Source organism: Gopherus evgoodei, chromosome 1 (assembly GCF_007399415.2).
Source record: "Gopherus evgoodei ecotype Sinaloan lineage chromosome 1, rGopEvg1_v1.p, whole genome shotgun sequence".
NCBI lineage: Eukaryota > Metazoa > Chordata > Testudines > Testudinidae > Gopherus > Gopherus evgoodei.
This window is the reverse complement of record NC_044322.1, coordinates 153,110,606-153,128,728: the sequence shown is the minus strand read 5'-3', so window position 1 is coordinate 153,128,728 and position 18,123 is coordinate 153,110,606. Positions and strand designations below refer to the sequence as shown.

The 18,123-nt window shown below is 42.9% G+C and overlaps 1 protein-coding gene across 2 annotated transcripts in view; it reads left to right on the top strand.

Annotated features, from left to right (window-relative positions):
* The window catches only part of SRPX (sushi repeat containing protein X-linked), an 82,452-nt gene extending 68,093 nt beyond the window's left edge, over positions 1-14,359 (top strand). For both annotated transcript variants that reach the window (XM_030575855.1, XM_030575848.1), the window contains 5 exons: positions 3,316-3,437; positions 4,168-4,347; positions 7,158-7,291; positions 8,902-9,023; positions 13,822-14,359. In XM_030575855.1, the coding sequence (XP_030431715.1) occupies positions 3,316-3,437; positions 4,168-4,347; positions 7,158-7,291; positions 8,902-9,023; positions 13,822-14,002 (739 nt within the window). In that variant the 3' untranslated portion in view covers positions 14,003-14,359. The remainder of the gene's footprint in view (positions 1-3,315; positions 3,438-4,167; positions 4,348-7,157; positions 7,292-8,901; positions 9,024-13,821) is intronic.
* Positions 14,360-18,123: the final 3,764 nt, after the last annotated feature.

Here is an 18,123-nt window from a genome sequence, read left to right as displayed (position 1 = left end):
GCATTTTTGCCCACACCTGTGTTGCAATAAATAGATTTCCAAAGGGCCTTTTATGGCTCTGTTCTCTCCTGGGGCAACACTTTGCATATGGGGCAGCACCTCTTAGGTATACTAAAAGTGTGAGGCCAGTACTGCATAAGGAGAACTGTGACCGTGTTAAAATAAACAAGACCATTGTGTGCTAATAACAATCTCATATGCAGCTTTAAGCTTTCACATAATATAACATAGTTACTATGATACTGAGTTCTTCAGTAACTTACTTTTCAAGTAACAACATCAGCTTGAAATCTATAATATTAAAAAAGGAGTAAAATGTAGTTTCAGGTACTACATTGCTTTGGAGACCCCTGCCAATTCTTATAGTTTTACAGTCACATTTTCCCTGCCCCCTCGTGTTTTTCTCTTGCCTGTTAGGATGTTAAAGACCCGCACAAACAAAAGGGGAAATTTACTAATTTCTATGCTGATGGTGTCCCTTTTAATGGCAGCAGTGTCTGCCACTTCCACCGATACAAGATGGGCATGATCAAAAATACTTTAAAGATGAGAATATGGAAAATCATTTAGTTTACTGCAATAAGCTTAATCAATCCATCTGTGAACTCACAGAAGCTGGTAAAAGAATTGAATAGTTGAGAAAATCGACTTTCTGTTTGCTGAAAGGTAAAGGACACTCACAACTTGTACTATTTAATGAGGACATTTGACAAAAAGCACTTGAAAAGAAACAAGCACAGGGCATTTTTATATATCAGAGTATAAGCTGGAGGAATTCATTAGATAAATAACAAATACTAGTGCTTGTGATTGCAAAAGAACTACTGTGATGTTAAGAGCCGCTAAAGAAGCTCTCATCCTAAAATAAGAACTTTGGCCTATTAGTTGTTTGGTGTCAGAATGAGGAAATTACTAATAATGCCCCCTGCCTCCTACACACACAAACACTCCCAGTGAAATGGTGTCACATGGTAAAAATAGGAGCTGTATAATCCAATGTAATGAGACCAATAACTGTTCCCAATCCATGGAAATAGCTATTAGTCTATGGACACTTTCTGTGAAGGACGTACGCATTTTCAGAATTTCTGTTGTCAACTCTTATGATTTTACTGCAAATCTTGTGATATTTGCTGCTTTTCTTAAAGTCTCAGTCCCTGGAGCCAGGTGAGTATGAGAGTATCTCAGTTTTTTCTTAATGAAAGTTTATAGCCCTAATTATTATAGAGACATGTGACCCTAGTGCACCCTAAAGGCTTTAAAACCAGAGTGTAAATAATGCCTCCCTCCAAAATTTATCTAAAGAAATCATAAGATTATTTTTAAGGCAGTCTCATGACTTTGAAGCCTGACTCATGGTTTTTGAATGGTTGGGGTTAGTAGAACTGTTTTCTGTGCTGGTAAGATGGTTCAAGGTCTGATGAAACGCAGCTGCCATGCAAGAACCCTGGATTCAGGCGCCACCTTAAGCCCCATTTGTTCAGCTGGAAGCATAACATTCAGAGACTCATTACCAAGGGACTTGCCACATACACCAGGCTATAGCACTTCCCTAACAGCTGATTAAGGAATGTTTATTTAGTTTCAAGGCTTCTTGTCCTCTAAGCTCCAGACAGCAAGTGTTCACAATTTCTGCATATGGAGGGATGAGAGGGTAAAAATATGGCCCTGAGTGGATTGAAGCTTCTTGAACCATTCTTAGTCTGGACCTGGGCTATGAGTTTCTGCCTTGAGAGTTTAGAACTCTCTTGACATATGCTTTGGTTGGAAATGAGCAGCTGAGCTGAAGCCTGCAATTGGATGCCTGCCTTTCCTATCACAAAAAGAAAGATATTAAATCCTGATTCCTCCTACCCTTTTTGTATGTATAGTCTGACACAGAGCAGTAACCTGCAGTGTTAACAGATGGCTTTTTAAAAACAGACAATGAGAGAGACAAGATGGGTGAGGTAATATCTTTTATTGGACCAACTTCTCTTGGTGAGAGAGACAAGCTATGGGGCTATACAGAGCACTGTGTAGGTTGAAGACTTATACCTTCCACAAACAGAAGTTGGTCCAATAAAAGATATTTCCTCACCCATCTTGTCTCACTAATATCCTGGGACCAACACGGCAACAACAACAGTGCAAGCAAACAAACAAACAGTGGTACTCTACTAGCCCTGACTGATGTTCAAATCCTGTACAGCCAACTATCCTGCTATAACGAATGATGCTCAGTTGATCTAGATTCTCCATCCAGGTATTTTTGTTTCCGTGGAAGGAAAGAAACAAACTCATGCGTTTTTTTAGCTGTTACATGAAATTTAAATAAGTAAATAAAATGCCATTGACAGTTGTCTTACAGCGATGTGAGTCACACTACCTTTGTCTACACTAAGCTGTTAGCAGTAGTGGGTAATTTTGCTCAGAGTAGCCAGGCTGCTGCGACTTTATCTCTTAAATGTTGTGGGCTCTGCGGAGAGTATCTTATTGCCCTTATATACATCGATGGTACGCCCACATCTTGAATAGTGCATACAGATGTGGTCACCTCATCTCAAAAAAGCTATACTGGCATTAGAAAAGGTTCAGAGAAGGGAAACTAAAATGATTAGGGGTTTGGAACAGGTCCCACATGAGGAGAGATTAAAGAGGCTAGGACTTTTCAGCTTGGAAAAGAGAAGACTAACAGGGGATATGATAGAGGTATATAAAATTATGAGTGATGTGGAGAAAGTAGATAAGGAAAAGTTATTTACTTATTCCCATAATACAAGAACTAGTGGCCACCAAATGAAATTAATGGGCAGCAAGTTTAAAACAAATAAAAGGAAGTTCTTCACACAGCACATAGTCAACTTGTGTAACTCCTTGCCTGAGGAGGTTGTGAAGGCTAGGACTATAACAGTGTTTAAAAGAGAACTGGATAAATTCATGGTTGTTAAGTCCATTAATGGCTGTTAGCCAGGATGGGTAAGGAAGGGTGTCCCTAGACTCTTGTTTGTCAGTCAGAGGGTGGAGATGGATGGCAGGAGAGAGATCACTCAATCATTGCCTGTTAGATTCACTCCTTCTGGGGCACCTGGCATTGGGCACTGTCAGTAGACAGGATACTGATCTAGATGGACCTTTGGTCTGACCCAGTACGACCGTTTTTATGTTCTTATCCTCCTCTTGTTTTCTGTCACTTAACAAACTCTCAGCACAGCCAGGCAATCTGAACATTCCTCAGTGACAGAAGGGCTTTCCATCCAAAGGCTGTTAACATTTTCCTACTGGAGGAACCCTAACAATTTCTGAACACTTGGTCTATTTTATTTCATTTTTTAGTGTGATTTTGAAAGGCCCATCCCCTGGGTCACATTTTTCAGAAGGTGACCACAAGATCCAATACACTGTGTATGACAGAGCAGAAAACAAAGGCACCTGCAAATTTCTTGTTAAAGTCAGAGGTAAGAACAGGGTCAAATTGTGTAAACAAAACCAGTTAGAGAGAGAGAGTGTGTGTAAGTAAGTAAGTAAGTAAAAACTTTTCCCAATGGAAGAATATTCTGTCTGTACAATTTGAAAATTCCTGAATCAACTGGGGGAAGTTAGGGAGCCAGTGAACTGAGCTCTGGGGAGGGATCTAGGGGTCAGATGAGCCTTGGGGATCTAGGAGATAGATAGGAGCTCTACTGACCAGCCCCTGCTCTCAAGCTGTGCTTCTCAAATCTGTGCCTCCTCCCCTGCCCACCTCCTCCCATTATCCAGGCCCTCTCAGGTCCATACCTCCCCTAATATCCAGTTGTTGACCAACAGGTGAGTCACAGCTCAGCAGATCTTCCTCAGATCTGTACAGGGCTGCCATCTGCCAAACTATAGGACATTTGGCAGGGAGAGCAGCTGCTTCTGTCACGGAATTGAAAGCTGTGGGTCTCTGACAACCTGGGCTTCAACTGCCCCTCCCCTCCACAATCCCGTGTTACTAATATATAAACTAGCATGTATGCATAAATGATCCAGCAATCTATAGCTAGATTCATATTTTAAAAAAAGAAGTAAGTGCTGGGTTCTCTATGAAAGCTAATAATAAGGAGCGAGCCAGAATGTCACCTTAATATTAGTACAATATGATTTCATTAGTAGCACTGTTCTGGAGATGGGGAATTATTTGATGTTCTCTCTGTTTTGTATTTAAAGTTAGGCGGTGTGGTAAACTGAATGCCCCAGAAAATGGCTACATAAAATGTACAGGTGATGGAGATAACTATGGTGTCACCTGTGAGTTTTCCTGCATTGGGGGATATGAGCTCCAGGGAAGCCCAGCCAGAGTGTGCCAGTACAATTTAGGCTGGTCAGGAACAGAGCCAACCTGTACACGTACGTGAGTACTTTCTTACCTCCTAAAAGATCAGCAAATGGGATTGCTTGTACTTATTGCACAAAGAATTTGCCTATGGCGCTGCACACAGGTTCATGATGTATGTGTATGGCACAGATGCTGTATGTTGTTCAAAGGCTGGCCCTGGGTGTGTATAGAATCAATCTGGATGCTTCTGCTAATGAATATACAACTGTAGCATGTTTCACAAGTCTCTGGGTAATGCTTTGGAGCATATTGTGTATTGGAGAGGACAGAGACAAGCCAACAAGCTCTGTGGTTAATTAACTGAAAGCTGCTTATTCCCCTCACATCAGTTCTATCACATATTTTCACATCTTTTTGTAAGTTTTTTTCTTCCACTGGTATCAACGTGTACAGATTTTCTTACTCTGGCTTTTGAGTTTTCTTTCTTTCTCCTCTATTTCTCATTCCATAGTGCTCTTTAGATAGCAGTTCTTTGCTGATGAAATTGATTATCCATGCACATTCGATTACTGAATGCCCTACATTCTACAACTGACACTGGGCCCAGGCACATTTTATGAACTAGATCCCACTTGGCATCTGGAATAGGTGGTGATTTTTACTGGATTGAGAGTGGGAGGGTAAAGCCTCTTTTTTTTTTATCCATTAGAAATAACAAGAGCAATATTTTACCCTTCCTCTTCCCACACATCATTTGCCTCTTTTTGCAACTTTATCCTTGGATGAGGATAGTGTCTTGCAATTATATAGTACCTTTAATCTCAAAGCTCTTTACAGGCTTTGCATTCTGGAATCATTACAGACAGCACTAAAGCAGAACATTGCAGCAACTGTTTAACTGCACCCAGCAACATTACACAACAGTTTTTTAAAAAGGGAATGGAAAACAAACTGGTGACCAGTTGAAACCACATTAACTACAGAGGGTGACATTTCAAAATTCTCCTAAGTGACTTAGACACATAACTTAGACACCAGAGTTACTCATGCACGAGTGAAAATTTCATCTGAAATCATGAAATCTGACAGCTTTAAAAAGCATTCTGCATAATGCTTTGCTGTCTTAGGGGCAAAATTTCTCCATTACTGCTTCAGGGAATAGAATGAGTAATAGATTTCTAAAGACTCTTTCAAATCAGTTCTGATTAAGCTATAGAAACGTGCCCAGCATTGTGCAGTCCTCAGTATTAACTTGTGTTTTAAAAACTAAGGGAGGAGTATCTTCACATAATCCCCAAAATTAGATCATGTTTTCCAATGTTTTGTCCAGGCCAAATGCTGAATCCCTCAAGCAATCACGATTCCACCATTTTCCAAACAAAACTATTCTACAATCTGAGAGATCTTGCCATCAGGAAAAAATATTTCTCCTGCTCAACCTAAATTGTTTTCCTCCATGATGTGGTGCCTCTGTATACAACTTAAAACTGCACTGGTTATTTTTGCTGTCATATCACTTTGCAAATGCAGATCTAGTCTGCTGTTCCTTACCTCCCCTCACCCTGTGTGAACATGACTCTTTCCTCATTTCTATTCTTATTGTAGGTCTGTGTTTCATGTCTTTTTTATCTAGATGTATTGCCTAACATTTTCCCCAGCTGACTCTTATCTTATTTTCTGTCCATAATTCTAATCTCTATAGATCCCATTACACTGGTTCATGCTAGCACAGTTTAGTGGCATCTCTAACATTAATTAATGTGCTGCTTACGTGTCCTCATCCAAATTGTTACTGAGGAAGCTGTTAAATATGATAGAATCCTGTGCCAACTCCTGCAGCCACCCCCTGCTGAGGGTCACTAAAAATCTTTACCTGCCAATTAGCTACCTTGTCGTCCATAATTACCCTTACTTATGGTCCTTCTGACAGTTTTCAGGTTACGACAGTGCTCATTAGCCAAGCTGATTAGCTCTAATTTGACACATATATTCTCTGTTTCCAATGCTCAATACTAAAAGCTAAAGTTTATTACACCTATCACTTTTTCACTCATTTTCTTATTCTAAAACAACCCCCTCCCTTCACCAATATAGTTCATCTTGCAAAACTTCCCCTGCCCCCCAATAACTCCATGCTGCTTGTCTTTCATGGTCCATTTACTCTCTCGATGTTTAGAAGGTATTTTCTCTTAGTCCTGGCTCCATTATTGTACTCATGATAGAAGCTGGACCCCAGGTGCAGAGATTGTCAGGTTCACTCTTCCTTACCTATGGTTCCTTTTGTGTGGGGAGGGAGCACTAGATGCTAGTTCAGTTTAATGAGGAAACTGATCTTCTTCATTGCCATAAAAATTAAACAAGCTTTCATAGCTAAAGTTGTGTCTACACTTGGAGACATACTTGTGCTAGCTCTCATCCAGCTAGCAAGCTTAAAATAGTCATGTAGCCGTGCAGCGGTGAGCAGCAGCATGGGCTAGCGGTGCGGAGTACAGATCCACGGGCTCCAGGTGGGTTTGTAGTCGGGGGCCGCTAGCCCTACTCACTGCTGCCCAGGCTGCTATATTGAGAGCACTAGCTCGATGAGAGCAAGTACGAGTATTTCTGTTCAAGCTGCAAATCATACTCCCAGCTCCAAGCTTAGATAAAGCCTTAGAGAGAAAGAGGGACTACTTGAAATCATGGCCCCACTGCTGCCTATGGCAAAACTCCCTTTGATTTCAGTGGGACCAGGACTGCAGCTTTTGACTTTGGCCCTTTACCATCCATACCCAGCTCCTGCATACCCCTCAGGCCATGCATGTCCTGCTGAATAACTGTGCCTGCTGAAGTCTGAAAAGGGTCTGTTTCTGGGAGATCCACAGCTTTTGTTCTTTAATTCCAGCTATGAATATTAATGTTGCTGTGAGAACTGCAGCGGCCCTCTTGGATCAGTTTTATGAGAAACGAAGACTACTAATTGTATCAACTCCTACTGCAGCCAATTTTTTCTACAGGTTGCAGTTGGGAATGCTGCAGGTAAGACATGGTCATTTTTGCCAGTTTTTTTTTTTTAAACTTGAGACCCAGATCCTCAATTGGTGTAAATCAGTCAGTCGTCATTGACTTGCCCTCTCCCTGCAGTGGAGCTGTGCCAATTTACAGCACTGCGCATCTGGTCCAAGAGCTGCTAGTTTTGTAGTAAACGTGTTTTCAAGGCTCTGAAATATCATCAGCTTCAACATTGCTCCAAACTGGACTGTTCTAATTCACTTTACTTGTGGGTAAGGTATAGTTCAGTGGGATAAATGAACCAAACACTGGCCTTCACGTGGCTCTAGTCTGATCCTGTTCTATCTTCCCAAGAGAAATTAATGTTTTGCTCATAACCGGCTAATACCAGCATCACCATCCAGTTCTTAGCAAACGCCTGAAGGATTTTAAAGAAACCTCCAGTCATTCTTGTTGGTAAACTGTTCATCCAAGTCAAGCTTGCGATGGCTGTCTGCAAAAGTAACTAATACACCAGTAACCAAAGGGTCACGGAATCCAAATTAATTATCAGCCAAAGAATTGTTTTCTTGCTGGTCCTGAATGTAGCCTCAACGTGGTCCTGTTTCTAGGACTTGCAGAAAGCACGCCAAATTATTTAGTATAAACTCCATAGTATTTTTCTCAAGGTAAACGAAGACCAGTCTTTATAGAAGAGACACATCTTTGTGGTGTTTACTCCAAAAACATGGAATGATGACAACATTCTTAGTTATTCCCATTGAAATTAATGGGACTCAGATGCCTAAATACCTTTGTGAATCCCACCCTCAGGGCTTATCAGTTTATCTAACTGTAAACTTTACTCAGGCTGTTGTCAGGGTTAGTGACATGCAATAGGGGTGCACAGGTGCCCAGAAGAGAGAGATTGTTTGCCAGCCCAGCTGGGAATGGAGCCATGATTGGTGGCCATGAGAACTGTAAATTTACTGCCTGCTACCTTTGGAACACAATTCAGCAGTGATAATTATGTGTCACTTGCAAATCTGGACTCCTGCTCTTACTCTGATTTCCCCCCCTATATTCCAGAAGCTAGTTGTGTAATGTAAAAAAAAAAAAATGGTGTTTCAACATTTTATTTTTAAAATATGAGTGGCTTGACCAGTTAATACAACCAAATTCTCAATTCCTAGGTGACTTTTTTACCAGGTTAAATTTAAGTGATGCAATCCTTTTTTCCCCACTGCTCTCCATGATTCTCAGACAATATGGCATAAGAGAGCACTTTTCTAAAGTGGCTCACATTTCACATTCTTTGTTTGGGTGCCAGATTGAAGTGCTGGCACAGTTTTTAATAGACTGGCATCTTTTCAGTTCATTACCAAGACATCTACATTTTACTTTGGTGGTCCTTTTTTTTTTTTTAAATAATCAGCTAAAAATCCATTAATGTAGCAGAACTGCCACCTTCTTGACTCCAGAAAACATTCTCAAGTTCCCACTGCTGATTTCTAAATTAAAATAAGAAAGTATTTAGAAAGAGCAAAGATTTTGAGCTTTGTGTAGAACATCACCTTATTGTGCATTTAATGTAAACAACTGTTATAATTAAATTCAATCATGATATGTATTCCTGGTTTTTCTCTTGACCCCTTTAGCCAGAGCAATGTGGTTTAGACCTCCGACATGTTACAGTGATCGAATTGGTTGGTGTCTTTCCAGCACAGCTAGGAAGAATAGGAGTAAAGTTGCTGCCGCCAGCACTTGCTTTGCAACTCAGGTAAAATGAAAAATCTCACCATCATTCAGTTACACCTCAGCAGCTGTAGGTGTAATGTAGTCTTTTTTTGTTCCTTGGATCCTTTTTATAATCGAATCTTGTTTATCCCAATATAACATTGGCAGTGAAATGTATTTGTGTGAAGAGGATCCCAACAGTACACCTCAGTGACTTATTTCCAAGAATGAATTTTATATACACAGGGTGGGGGGCAGGGGGTTGCTATCTGGTTTTTTTAAACCATTTGCAGCACAGCTAAGCCTCAGAGTTCGTTTGGTCCTGATTGTGCTCTAGCTACTACACAGTCACTGTAAGCTGGTCTTCGCTCTCTGTAAAAGGAATGTTGATAAAATGCACAGATGAACTAGCACTTCAAAATGTTTCCTATTGAAACACTCTGTGAGCATTTGACTCTCACAGTGTTCTCAGTTTTGTTGCCACTTGTGATAACTAGGTGGTTTGAGCAGCCAGGAAGACTCTTCCCACCTCACTTTCTTCTGCTAGTGGATTCCTCATAGAAGCAGTCATGTCACTAGTGTGCCACTAGTCCTTTTCAACTGCAACCAGTGGTTTCCCCAGGAATTGAAATTAGGGGGGGTGTCCGAATTTACAGGGGGGGGTGTCAGGTCCAATGAGATATATAAAAGAGATATGAATAAAGTAAATGTGTTGTTGGGATTATGCAAATTTAACATAAGGAAAATGCAAGTTACACCAAAACACATAACAGATCTAGATTTCTAAAAAAAAAAAAAAATAGTATTTAATTTAAATTGACTTTTGAAAAGTAAGCCATCATGGGATAAGAGGGCAGTCCTCTCATGGATCAGTAACTGGTTAAAAGATGGGAAACAAAGGGTAGAAATAAATTATCAGTTTTCAGAATGGAGAGATATAAATAATGGTATCCTTGAGGGGTCAGTACTGGGACCAGTACTGTTCAACATATTCATCTGGAAAAATGGGTAAACAGTGAGGTGGCAAAATTTGCAGATGATACAAAACTAAGTTAAGTCCCAGGCAGACTGCGAAGAGCTACAAAGGGATCTCACAAAACTGGGTGACTGGGCAACAAAATGGCAAATTAAATTCAATGTTGATAAATGCAAACTAATGCACATGGGAAAGCAATCTCAACTATACATACAAAATGATGGCATCTGAATTAGCTGTTAACACTCATGAAAGAGATCTTGGAGTAATTGTGGATAGTCCTCTGAAAACATCTACTCAATGTGCAGCAGCAGTCACAAAAGCAAACCATGTTGGGAATCATTAAGAAAGGGATAGATAATAAGACAGAAAATATCACATTGCCTCTATATAAATCCATGGTACTTGCACACCTTGAATAGTGTGTGCAGATCTGGTCACCCATCCTAAAAATATATATATTGAAATTGGAAAAGATACAGAGATGGGCAACTAAAATGAACCGGGGTATGAAACAGGAGGAGAGATTAAAATGACTGGGAATTTTCAGCTTAGAAAAGAGATGACTAATGGGGATATGATAGAGGTCTACAAAATCTTGACTGGTGCTAAGAAAGTGAATAAGGAAATTTTATTTAATCCTTCACATAACACAAGAACTAGCAGTCACCCAATGAAATTAATAGGCAGCAGGTTTTAAAAAAACAAAAGGAAGTACTTCTTCACACAATATAAAGTCAACCCAGGGAACTCTTTGCCAGGGGATGCTGTGAAGACCAAAACTATAACAGGATTATAAAAAGAACTAGATAAATTCCTGGAGAACAGGTCCATCTGTGGCTATTAGCCAGGATGGGGAGGGATGCAATACTATGCTCTGAGTGTCCCTAGCCTGTTTGCCAGAAGCTGGGAATGGGCAACAGGGGATGGTCACTTGATGATTGATTACCTATTCTGTTCATTCCCTCTGAAGCACTACTGTTGTAAGACAGGGTACTGGGCTATATGGACCATTGGTCTGACCCAGTATGACCATTCTAATTAATTTTTACATAAGAATAATAAAAATGTTTAGTACAGAAACTCCCCAACATAATGACCTCTCAAGATAGCAACAATGTGAGATAACAACCTTGGCAAATAATGCATTTTAAAAATCTTGGCCTACTAGGAAACATATTTATATAAGTTTCCATTCCCAGTCACAAATCTAGCATTCTGGAGCAAAGTGACTAAAATATAGTCCAACAAACAAATGTTTGTTTAACTTTTTCCTCCCTTGCACCCCACTCACCGGTGTTGTCCTTGGTCAGTGGAGAGTACACTCAGAGTTCAGAGGTGCTTTCATGTGAGTACACCTTCGAGGTGGGGGACAAGAAGGCACCTTACTCGTTCCTCCAGCTGCTCACTGTTTGCTCTGGCCACGGCTGTTCGTTGTGCCACTGTTCACTCCACCGCTCTGTTGCCAATGACCCTGCGCAGTCACCTTCTGCTGCCACCTGCCCCTAGCCCGTGACCTCTGCAAGTTGGTCTCTTGAGGTTCCACCAGCTCTCAGTCATTCCAGCTGAGCTCTCATTGGGGGAACCTCGCTGCTAGTGCAGTCTGGGCTGTCTCTTCCACAAAAACGCTGTCCCACAGGAACACTGTCCTCACAACAGGACTAAGCACTTATACCTGATTGTCAGTGATTTCAGCTGCAGTGGTCACTTAACAGAACAAAAGACTCTCTATGGAGCCTAATCAGCTCTATCTTTAAACAGTGGAGAGGGACAGATCCCCACCCTCTCTCTTGATGCCTTCAAATCATCACAGGCTAAGTACAGTTCTACTGCCCTTTACTCATACAATAAGAACAAAATTTCATCCCCTCCCCGCCCCCACATTCAAGTGGTTTGTAACCCAACCCCAGCCAAAATCTATCACTTGGACAACACAGCTCTGTTTGCTGGATCCCTAGGTAGATTAGATGTGAATGTAAATATAATCTGGCCCCACAGCCCCAGCTCATCACTAGCTGTCAGGGAGAGCTCATTTAGACTTTGCGTACAAATCATCATTTGATATTATTAGGTTGGCCAACATCATAAATGCACTGACATAAAAAAAAAAAACCAGCTGTATAAAGGAAGCAAGGAAGCTAGTCTATGTTCATACTTTCCAAATCTAGTATACTTTTTCAGATACACATATTTTATCATACACACTTAAAAGCTTATACAGTGTATTAATGTTTCAGTTTAAATTCAGATTTCCAAATAGTCACTAAATTGGTATGTAACTAGCTCACAAAACTAGGGGGGGTGTTGGGGAAATTCAGGGGGGGTGTACACCCCCCACGGGCGGGGTTTTGGGAAATCACTGACTGCAACAGCCTAGACTGTACAGAGCAAGCAGCGTGTATGTCTGTACTGCACCTGGCCCAGCAATGGAGGCCTGTGAATGCTACTTCCTAGTCTACATAATAGAAGTGTTTGGTTTCCCCTTTATTTCACAAATTACGTTAACAGTTAACACGTTGGGAGAGTTGCACTCAAGCAGCAGTCACAGTCTGCCCCTTTCTCCCCCTCCCACCCCTGGTTATCTCTGCTTCTCTTTCAGGTAGTGACCTATGTCCCAAAGGGAAAACAGAATACCCCTGTGGGGCTGCGCAGAGCCGCTCGTGCGAGGCCACCTCCCCATCCCACCTCCCTTGGCCCTGCCCCCTCCCGCACTGCTTGCCCGAGCCCTGCCTCCCCACCAGCTTGCCCCCTCACATGTTCCTCCACACCCTACTTTTTTGACCAGAGCAGCGACTTCTCCAGTTTGCTCTTGCTTACTGATCTGGTTAGAGTAAGTGGGACAGCTGGGACAGGGCTGAAACAAGGGCCTGTCCTGGGCCAAATGGGCTGTCTGGTCATCCTTCACACTTGGGGGTCTTCATTAAAGGCTGAACGAGGAACCTCTGTATCTGCTGCCAGGCCACCCCAGCCGCAACAGCCCTGCTATCTGTGTAGTGCTACTGAACACTGCAGCCAGGCTAGAAGTGGTTTCCCTTTGAAGTGCCCCTTTTAGAAATGCGACAGGCAGGGCCGCTTCAGAAGGGAAACCACGATGGCCTTGCCCAGCCTGCTTGTGGCATTCAGCAGTTACACAGGTGCCTAGGCTGCTTTAATGACACTAAGGCTCGACTGGGAGTGGGTTAGGCTTTCCCTTGCAGTAAGATTAAGTGGGACTTGAAGTGCTGGAGGGGAGTGCCAGAGCCAGCTGCAGGGGAGGGAGGCAAAGTGGCAGGTGTAAATGTTTTCTTACACACGTTGACGTAGGGGTTTTTCTCTCATGCCAAATTAGGACTGTGCCCTTTGAAGTCCACTGGCAAACCTCTTAGGGAGCAGATGCTTAAGGTACAGCTGTATAGTGCACACTCCTTTCAGCAACATGCAGAGTACATACACTACACTTCCCCCCAGCACAGTGGAGGTGGTAAGGCACTGCTTCAGCAAGTAAAGACACTCCTGAGTCCTGTGGATTCATACCCGGGTTGTACCCTACCTGGCTTTCTAACTGCCCAGACCAGAAATCACCCAGCATAAAATGAAAGATTGCAGCTGCCTTGACTGTCCTTTAATGTAGTGGCACAGCCTGCAGCACCTGTAAGTCTCTGAGTGCCACCTGAGAGGAAGAATATGGTGCTGGGCCTGCTAGGAGCTGTATTCTCTGCAGACCTCACCTCCCAGTGAAGCACAGCTTTGGGCTGCACTTTGGAACTCTGGCTCCTGGAGCTTGGCCACCTCTGCCTTCCATCTCCTCCGACTCTTTCCTGTGTTAGACATTCACAGGGCCTTAGGGGAATAAGGCTGTTCAAAAACCGATTTTCTAATTTTTCAGGTTGTTGCTGCGCATCCCCCATTATAACTTCAGTGTGGTGGTGATGGACAAGCACGGCATGGACAAAGAGCGTTACCTTTTCCCACCTACACCGGCGCAGCTCTTTGCGCTCATTGACACCTTCCCCTTGAGAAAAGAAGAGATGAAATTGCAAGCAGAAACTGGCCAGTCATGTACCTGATTCAGAATCATGGCTTTTCCTCTGGTAGTGAATTGTATGACCATCCCTAATCTCCCCCAGGGTGCTACACAACGCATGGCTTTTTAAAATCACTGATGTACAGATTTTGTGTGTGTATTTTTAAGTCTATTTTATTGTGTAGCTTCTCTGCATAGGACATATGCATGATGCTTTTTTGAACTTTCAGCCATCTTTAGAGAAATTTGTACTTAGTACTACTCTCCTCTGGAAACCCTTGTACAGCTGTTAAGGAACCTGGTTATGGCTCCGGGAATTATTTTGGACATTTCATGCAGTGAAGTTTCTTTCTCACTGTTTATAAATCTTTTATTAATAAAATATTGTTTTGCAAACTCAGATAGTTTTGTTTAAAGCTCCTTGTGTGTATAAAAGCTGATCTCAAAACTAGGGGTCAACCCAAACCAAAAACCTAGATCCAAATTCTTCTGGACAGTGTAATGTTGAAAATTTTGATCCAAACTTTGAAGCATGGGTTTTCAATGCAGAATCTCTCAACATCACTAGTTAGTCTCTGCCCCAGTTGTTCAGAACAGCTCTGAAGTATAGTGTCCTTCAATCTTTAGCTCACGTTCCAGAGTTTAATAAAATTACAGTCATAAATGGTAGTTGACAGACAGATGCCTAGGCAATGCTGAACAGTTTTCTTTTCCACAGAGCTGAAATTCAATGGAAAGCTACCGGAAGGCTGTTTCAGATGGCAGGAGCTGCCGAAGAGAAAAGAACAGGAGTACTTGTGGCACCTTAGAGACTAACTCATTTATTTGAGCATAAGCTTTTGTGGGCTACAGCCCACTTCATCGGATGCATAGAATGGAACATATAAGAAGAGTTTATATATGTATATACATACAGAGAAGATGCCATACCAGCTCTAAAGGTATGGAAAAGGAGGCTCCTGTACTGGCTGTCACCTGATTGGGGAGACACATGAAGGGTTGAGAGAGAGAGCAGTAAGAAGTCTGGTAAAGTAGAACTCCTGATAGAGGGTTTGTAAATCAAGGGCCATTTTAACTGGATCTTGAAATGAATAGGAAAGGCACTGGATTTGGGAGAAAGGGAGGGTGATGTGTTTGCATTTCATGGTGTATGAGTGAATGGAAAAATGTGTTCTCTCTGATAGACTTTGTTCATGTCCAATGAGCCTGTTAGAAGAGTCCTCTCATTCCTTCAGCTTGGAGCCAGACCAAGCCTTGGATGTGATGACAGGGATGTCAGACCGCCCACACTGCACAACCTCACACAGAAGCGATCATTGCCAGAGTTGTGAAACCACTCAACTACAAATTATCAATTTAGGAATTAAACCATTCAGGAGTTTTATTTTTTCAGCACTATTACTCCTTCCTTAGGAGGGTTAGACAAAGTTAATATAAGGTTTCTGCTTTTTAATTGGTGCCCCACAAGCCTGACAGTAGGATGCAAAGAATAGTCATTCCTATGGAAGCCAAGTGAGTAAAACAGGAAAGTATATATACACAAGTTAGCCGAGGAACATCAGGAATACTCGTGCATGCCCTATAGTCCCTGTGAGGCAACTGATGATGTCTGAATGTCCATTTTATAATATCTTAACCTGCAGCCTGAGGGCTAATAGCATACAAGACTGGGCAGTGGCAAACAAAATGTGCTGTAATCTATGGTGCTGGAGTAGATCCTCTTGTTTTATCAGCTTCTGTTATATGTGCTTTGAGTCGGATTTGCCTTTCCACTAGGAGAACAAAAAGGACAGTAGCATGTCTGGGCCTGGCCGGTACAGGTGAGTGGGTAACAATTACCCTACAGCTGCGACATGACATTTTCTTCTTTTTCTGCTTCAGCTCACAAAAGGACAGCACCCAGCTTTCCAGTGCTCTTACACACTGCTGCAACTCCCTTCTGAAGTAAATACAGATACTATTCATACAGCCACTTAGTCAGGCCCCTAGGTTACGGCAATCCAAAACACGACATCACTAGGCCATAAAGGGAAATTGATTGAAATGGGTTGAAAATGTAGGTGCACTCCTGATTGAAACACGGAAGTGTAGTTCTATATGGGCCATCTATGGCCCTCTTCTGCCTGATAAAAGCAGCTGCTCTTTCGCCCCGATTACGTAGAGATAAGGGACAATTGTTACTTGTTTGACATTTTGTATTGTGCCTGCTAATGCAAATGTGTGGGGGAGTTGGGTGCCTATTGTGCTCACCTTTGGCATCCACTCCAGCCCCCACCTTCTGGGACCTCTGTTCTGCTGTTAAATAGCTTGTCTCTGCATTGACTGTAAATGATGCCACAAGGCAATGGTTTGGTCTATATCTTGAATTGCAGCCTCTCTGGAGAGAGCTTGGATTTGAAGGCCAAAAAGGGGGATACGATCTTGACTTCACCACACCAAGGCTCTGAAGACTCCAGAAAGGTTAGTAAACTGAGGGGGAGGCCCTGAGCCTAGATGTGAAGACAGTTATTAGCAAGTGGGCAGAATTCCCTGTGCTGCTTTCCCCTTAGGAATAGGCACTTACACGTCCTTCAGCTGTAGAAGGCAGAAATCCCAGGGAACTATTTGTGTAAATATAATAGAAACTGAGATCCGTTCCAGTGCTCACACATTAAATTGATCTATGCTGTTTTGGCTCCAGCAGAAATAACATTGTGCAATGGTTCGGAGCATTAGAGAAACCGGTCTGACTCTAAATACCTGTTTTGGTAGGTGAGGGTATGTCTATACTACGAAATTAGGTCGAATTTATAGAAGTCAGTTTTTTAGAAATTGTTTTTATACAGTACATTGTGCATTTTATACACAAAATGCTCTAAGTGCATTAAGGCGGCGGACTGCGTCCACAGTACCGAGGCTAGCGTCAACTTCCAGAGCGTTGCACTGTGGGTAGCTGTGAGTAGCTATCCCACAGTTCCCGCCCATTGGGATTCTGGGTTGAGATCCCAATGCCTGATGGGGCAAAACCAGTGTTACCGGTGGTTCTGGGTACATGTCGTCAGACCCCCCCTTTCCCTCCCTCCCTCTGTGAAAGCAATGGCAGACACTCGTTTCGCACCTTTTTTCCTGGGTTACTTGAGCAGATGCCATACCATGGCAAGAATAGAGCTCGCTCAGCTCACTGTCACCGTATGTCTCCTGGGTGCTGGCAGACATGGGACTGCATAGCTACACAGCAGCAGCTCATTACCTTTTGGCAGCAGATCGTGCATTACGATTGGTAGCCGTCGTCATATTCCTGGGTGCTCTTTTACCCGACCTTGGTGAGGTTGGTCAGGGATGCCTGGGCAGACATGTGAGTGACTCAGCCAGGTCATTCCCATCTTCTGGCAAGCAGCCAGGAGATGATGGTGGCTAGCAATCATAATGCAGCATCTTCTGCTGAGCACCCAGGAAATGACGATGGCTAGCAGTCATACTGCACCAACTGCTGCCTCCCTAAGATGTAAAAGATAGATGGATCAAAACACGAAATTGACCCGATTTGTTTTGTGAAATCAATGGCCTGCAAAACCCAGGATTTTGAGTTCAATCTTTGAGGGGACCATTCTGTGTGACAGTTGTTTGTGTTTCTCCTTGATGCAGAGCCACCCCTTTTATTTATTTTAATTCCCTGTAAGCCATGTTGTCAGTCACCCCTCCCTCCGTCAGAGCAATGGCAGACAATCCAGGTGAGGAGGTGATGGCAGCACGGTGACAAGAGGGACATGGTCATAGACTTCTCACAAAGTACGGGCTGCGCAATGTTCCCCGGCAATGTGCACAACATGCTGATGAGCTCTGCAAACACGCTGGACAAACAGGAAATGAAATTCAAACGTTCACGGGCCTTTTCCTGTCTACCTGGCCAGTGCATCTGAGTTGAGAGTGCTGTCCAGAGCGGTCACAAGGGAGCACTCTGGGGCAGCATGCCACAGGAGGCGCTCTGCCACTTGCCGGGAGGACGGCAGGCAGCTCCGGTGGGTCCACTGGTCCCGCAGCTCTGGTGGAGTATCCGCAGGGATGCCTGCAGGAAGTCCACCGGAGCCGCAGGAGTGGTGAGCCGGCCCTGCTCTGGGATAGCTCCCAGAGGCCAATACCATCAAATTGCGTCCACACTATCCCAAATTCGACTCGGCAAGGCCA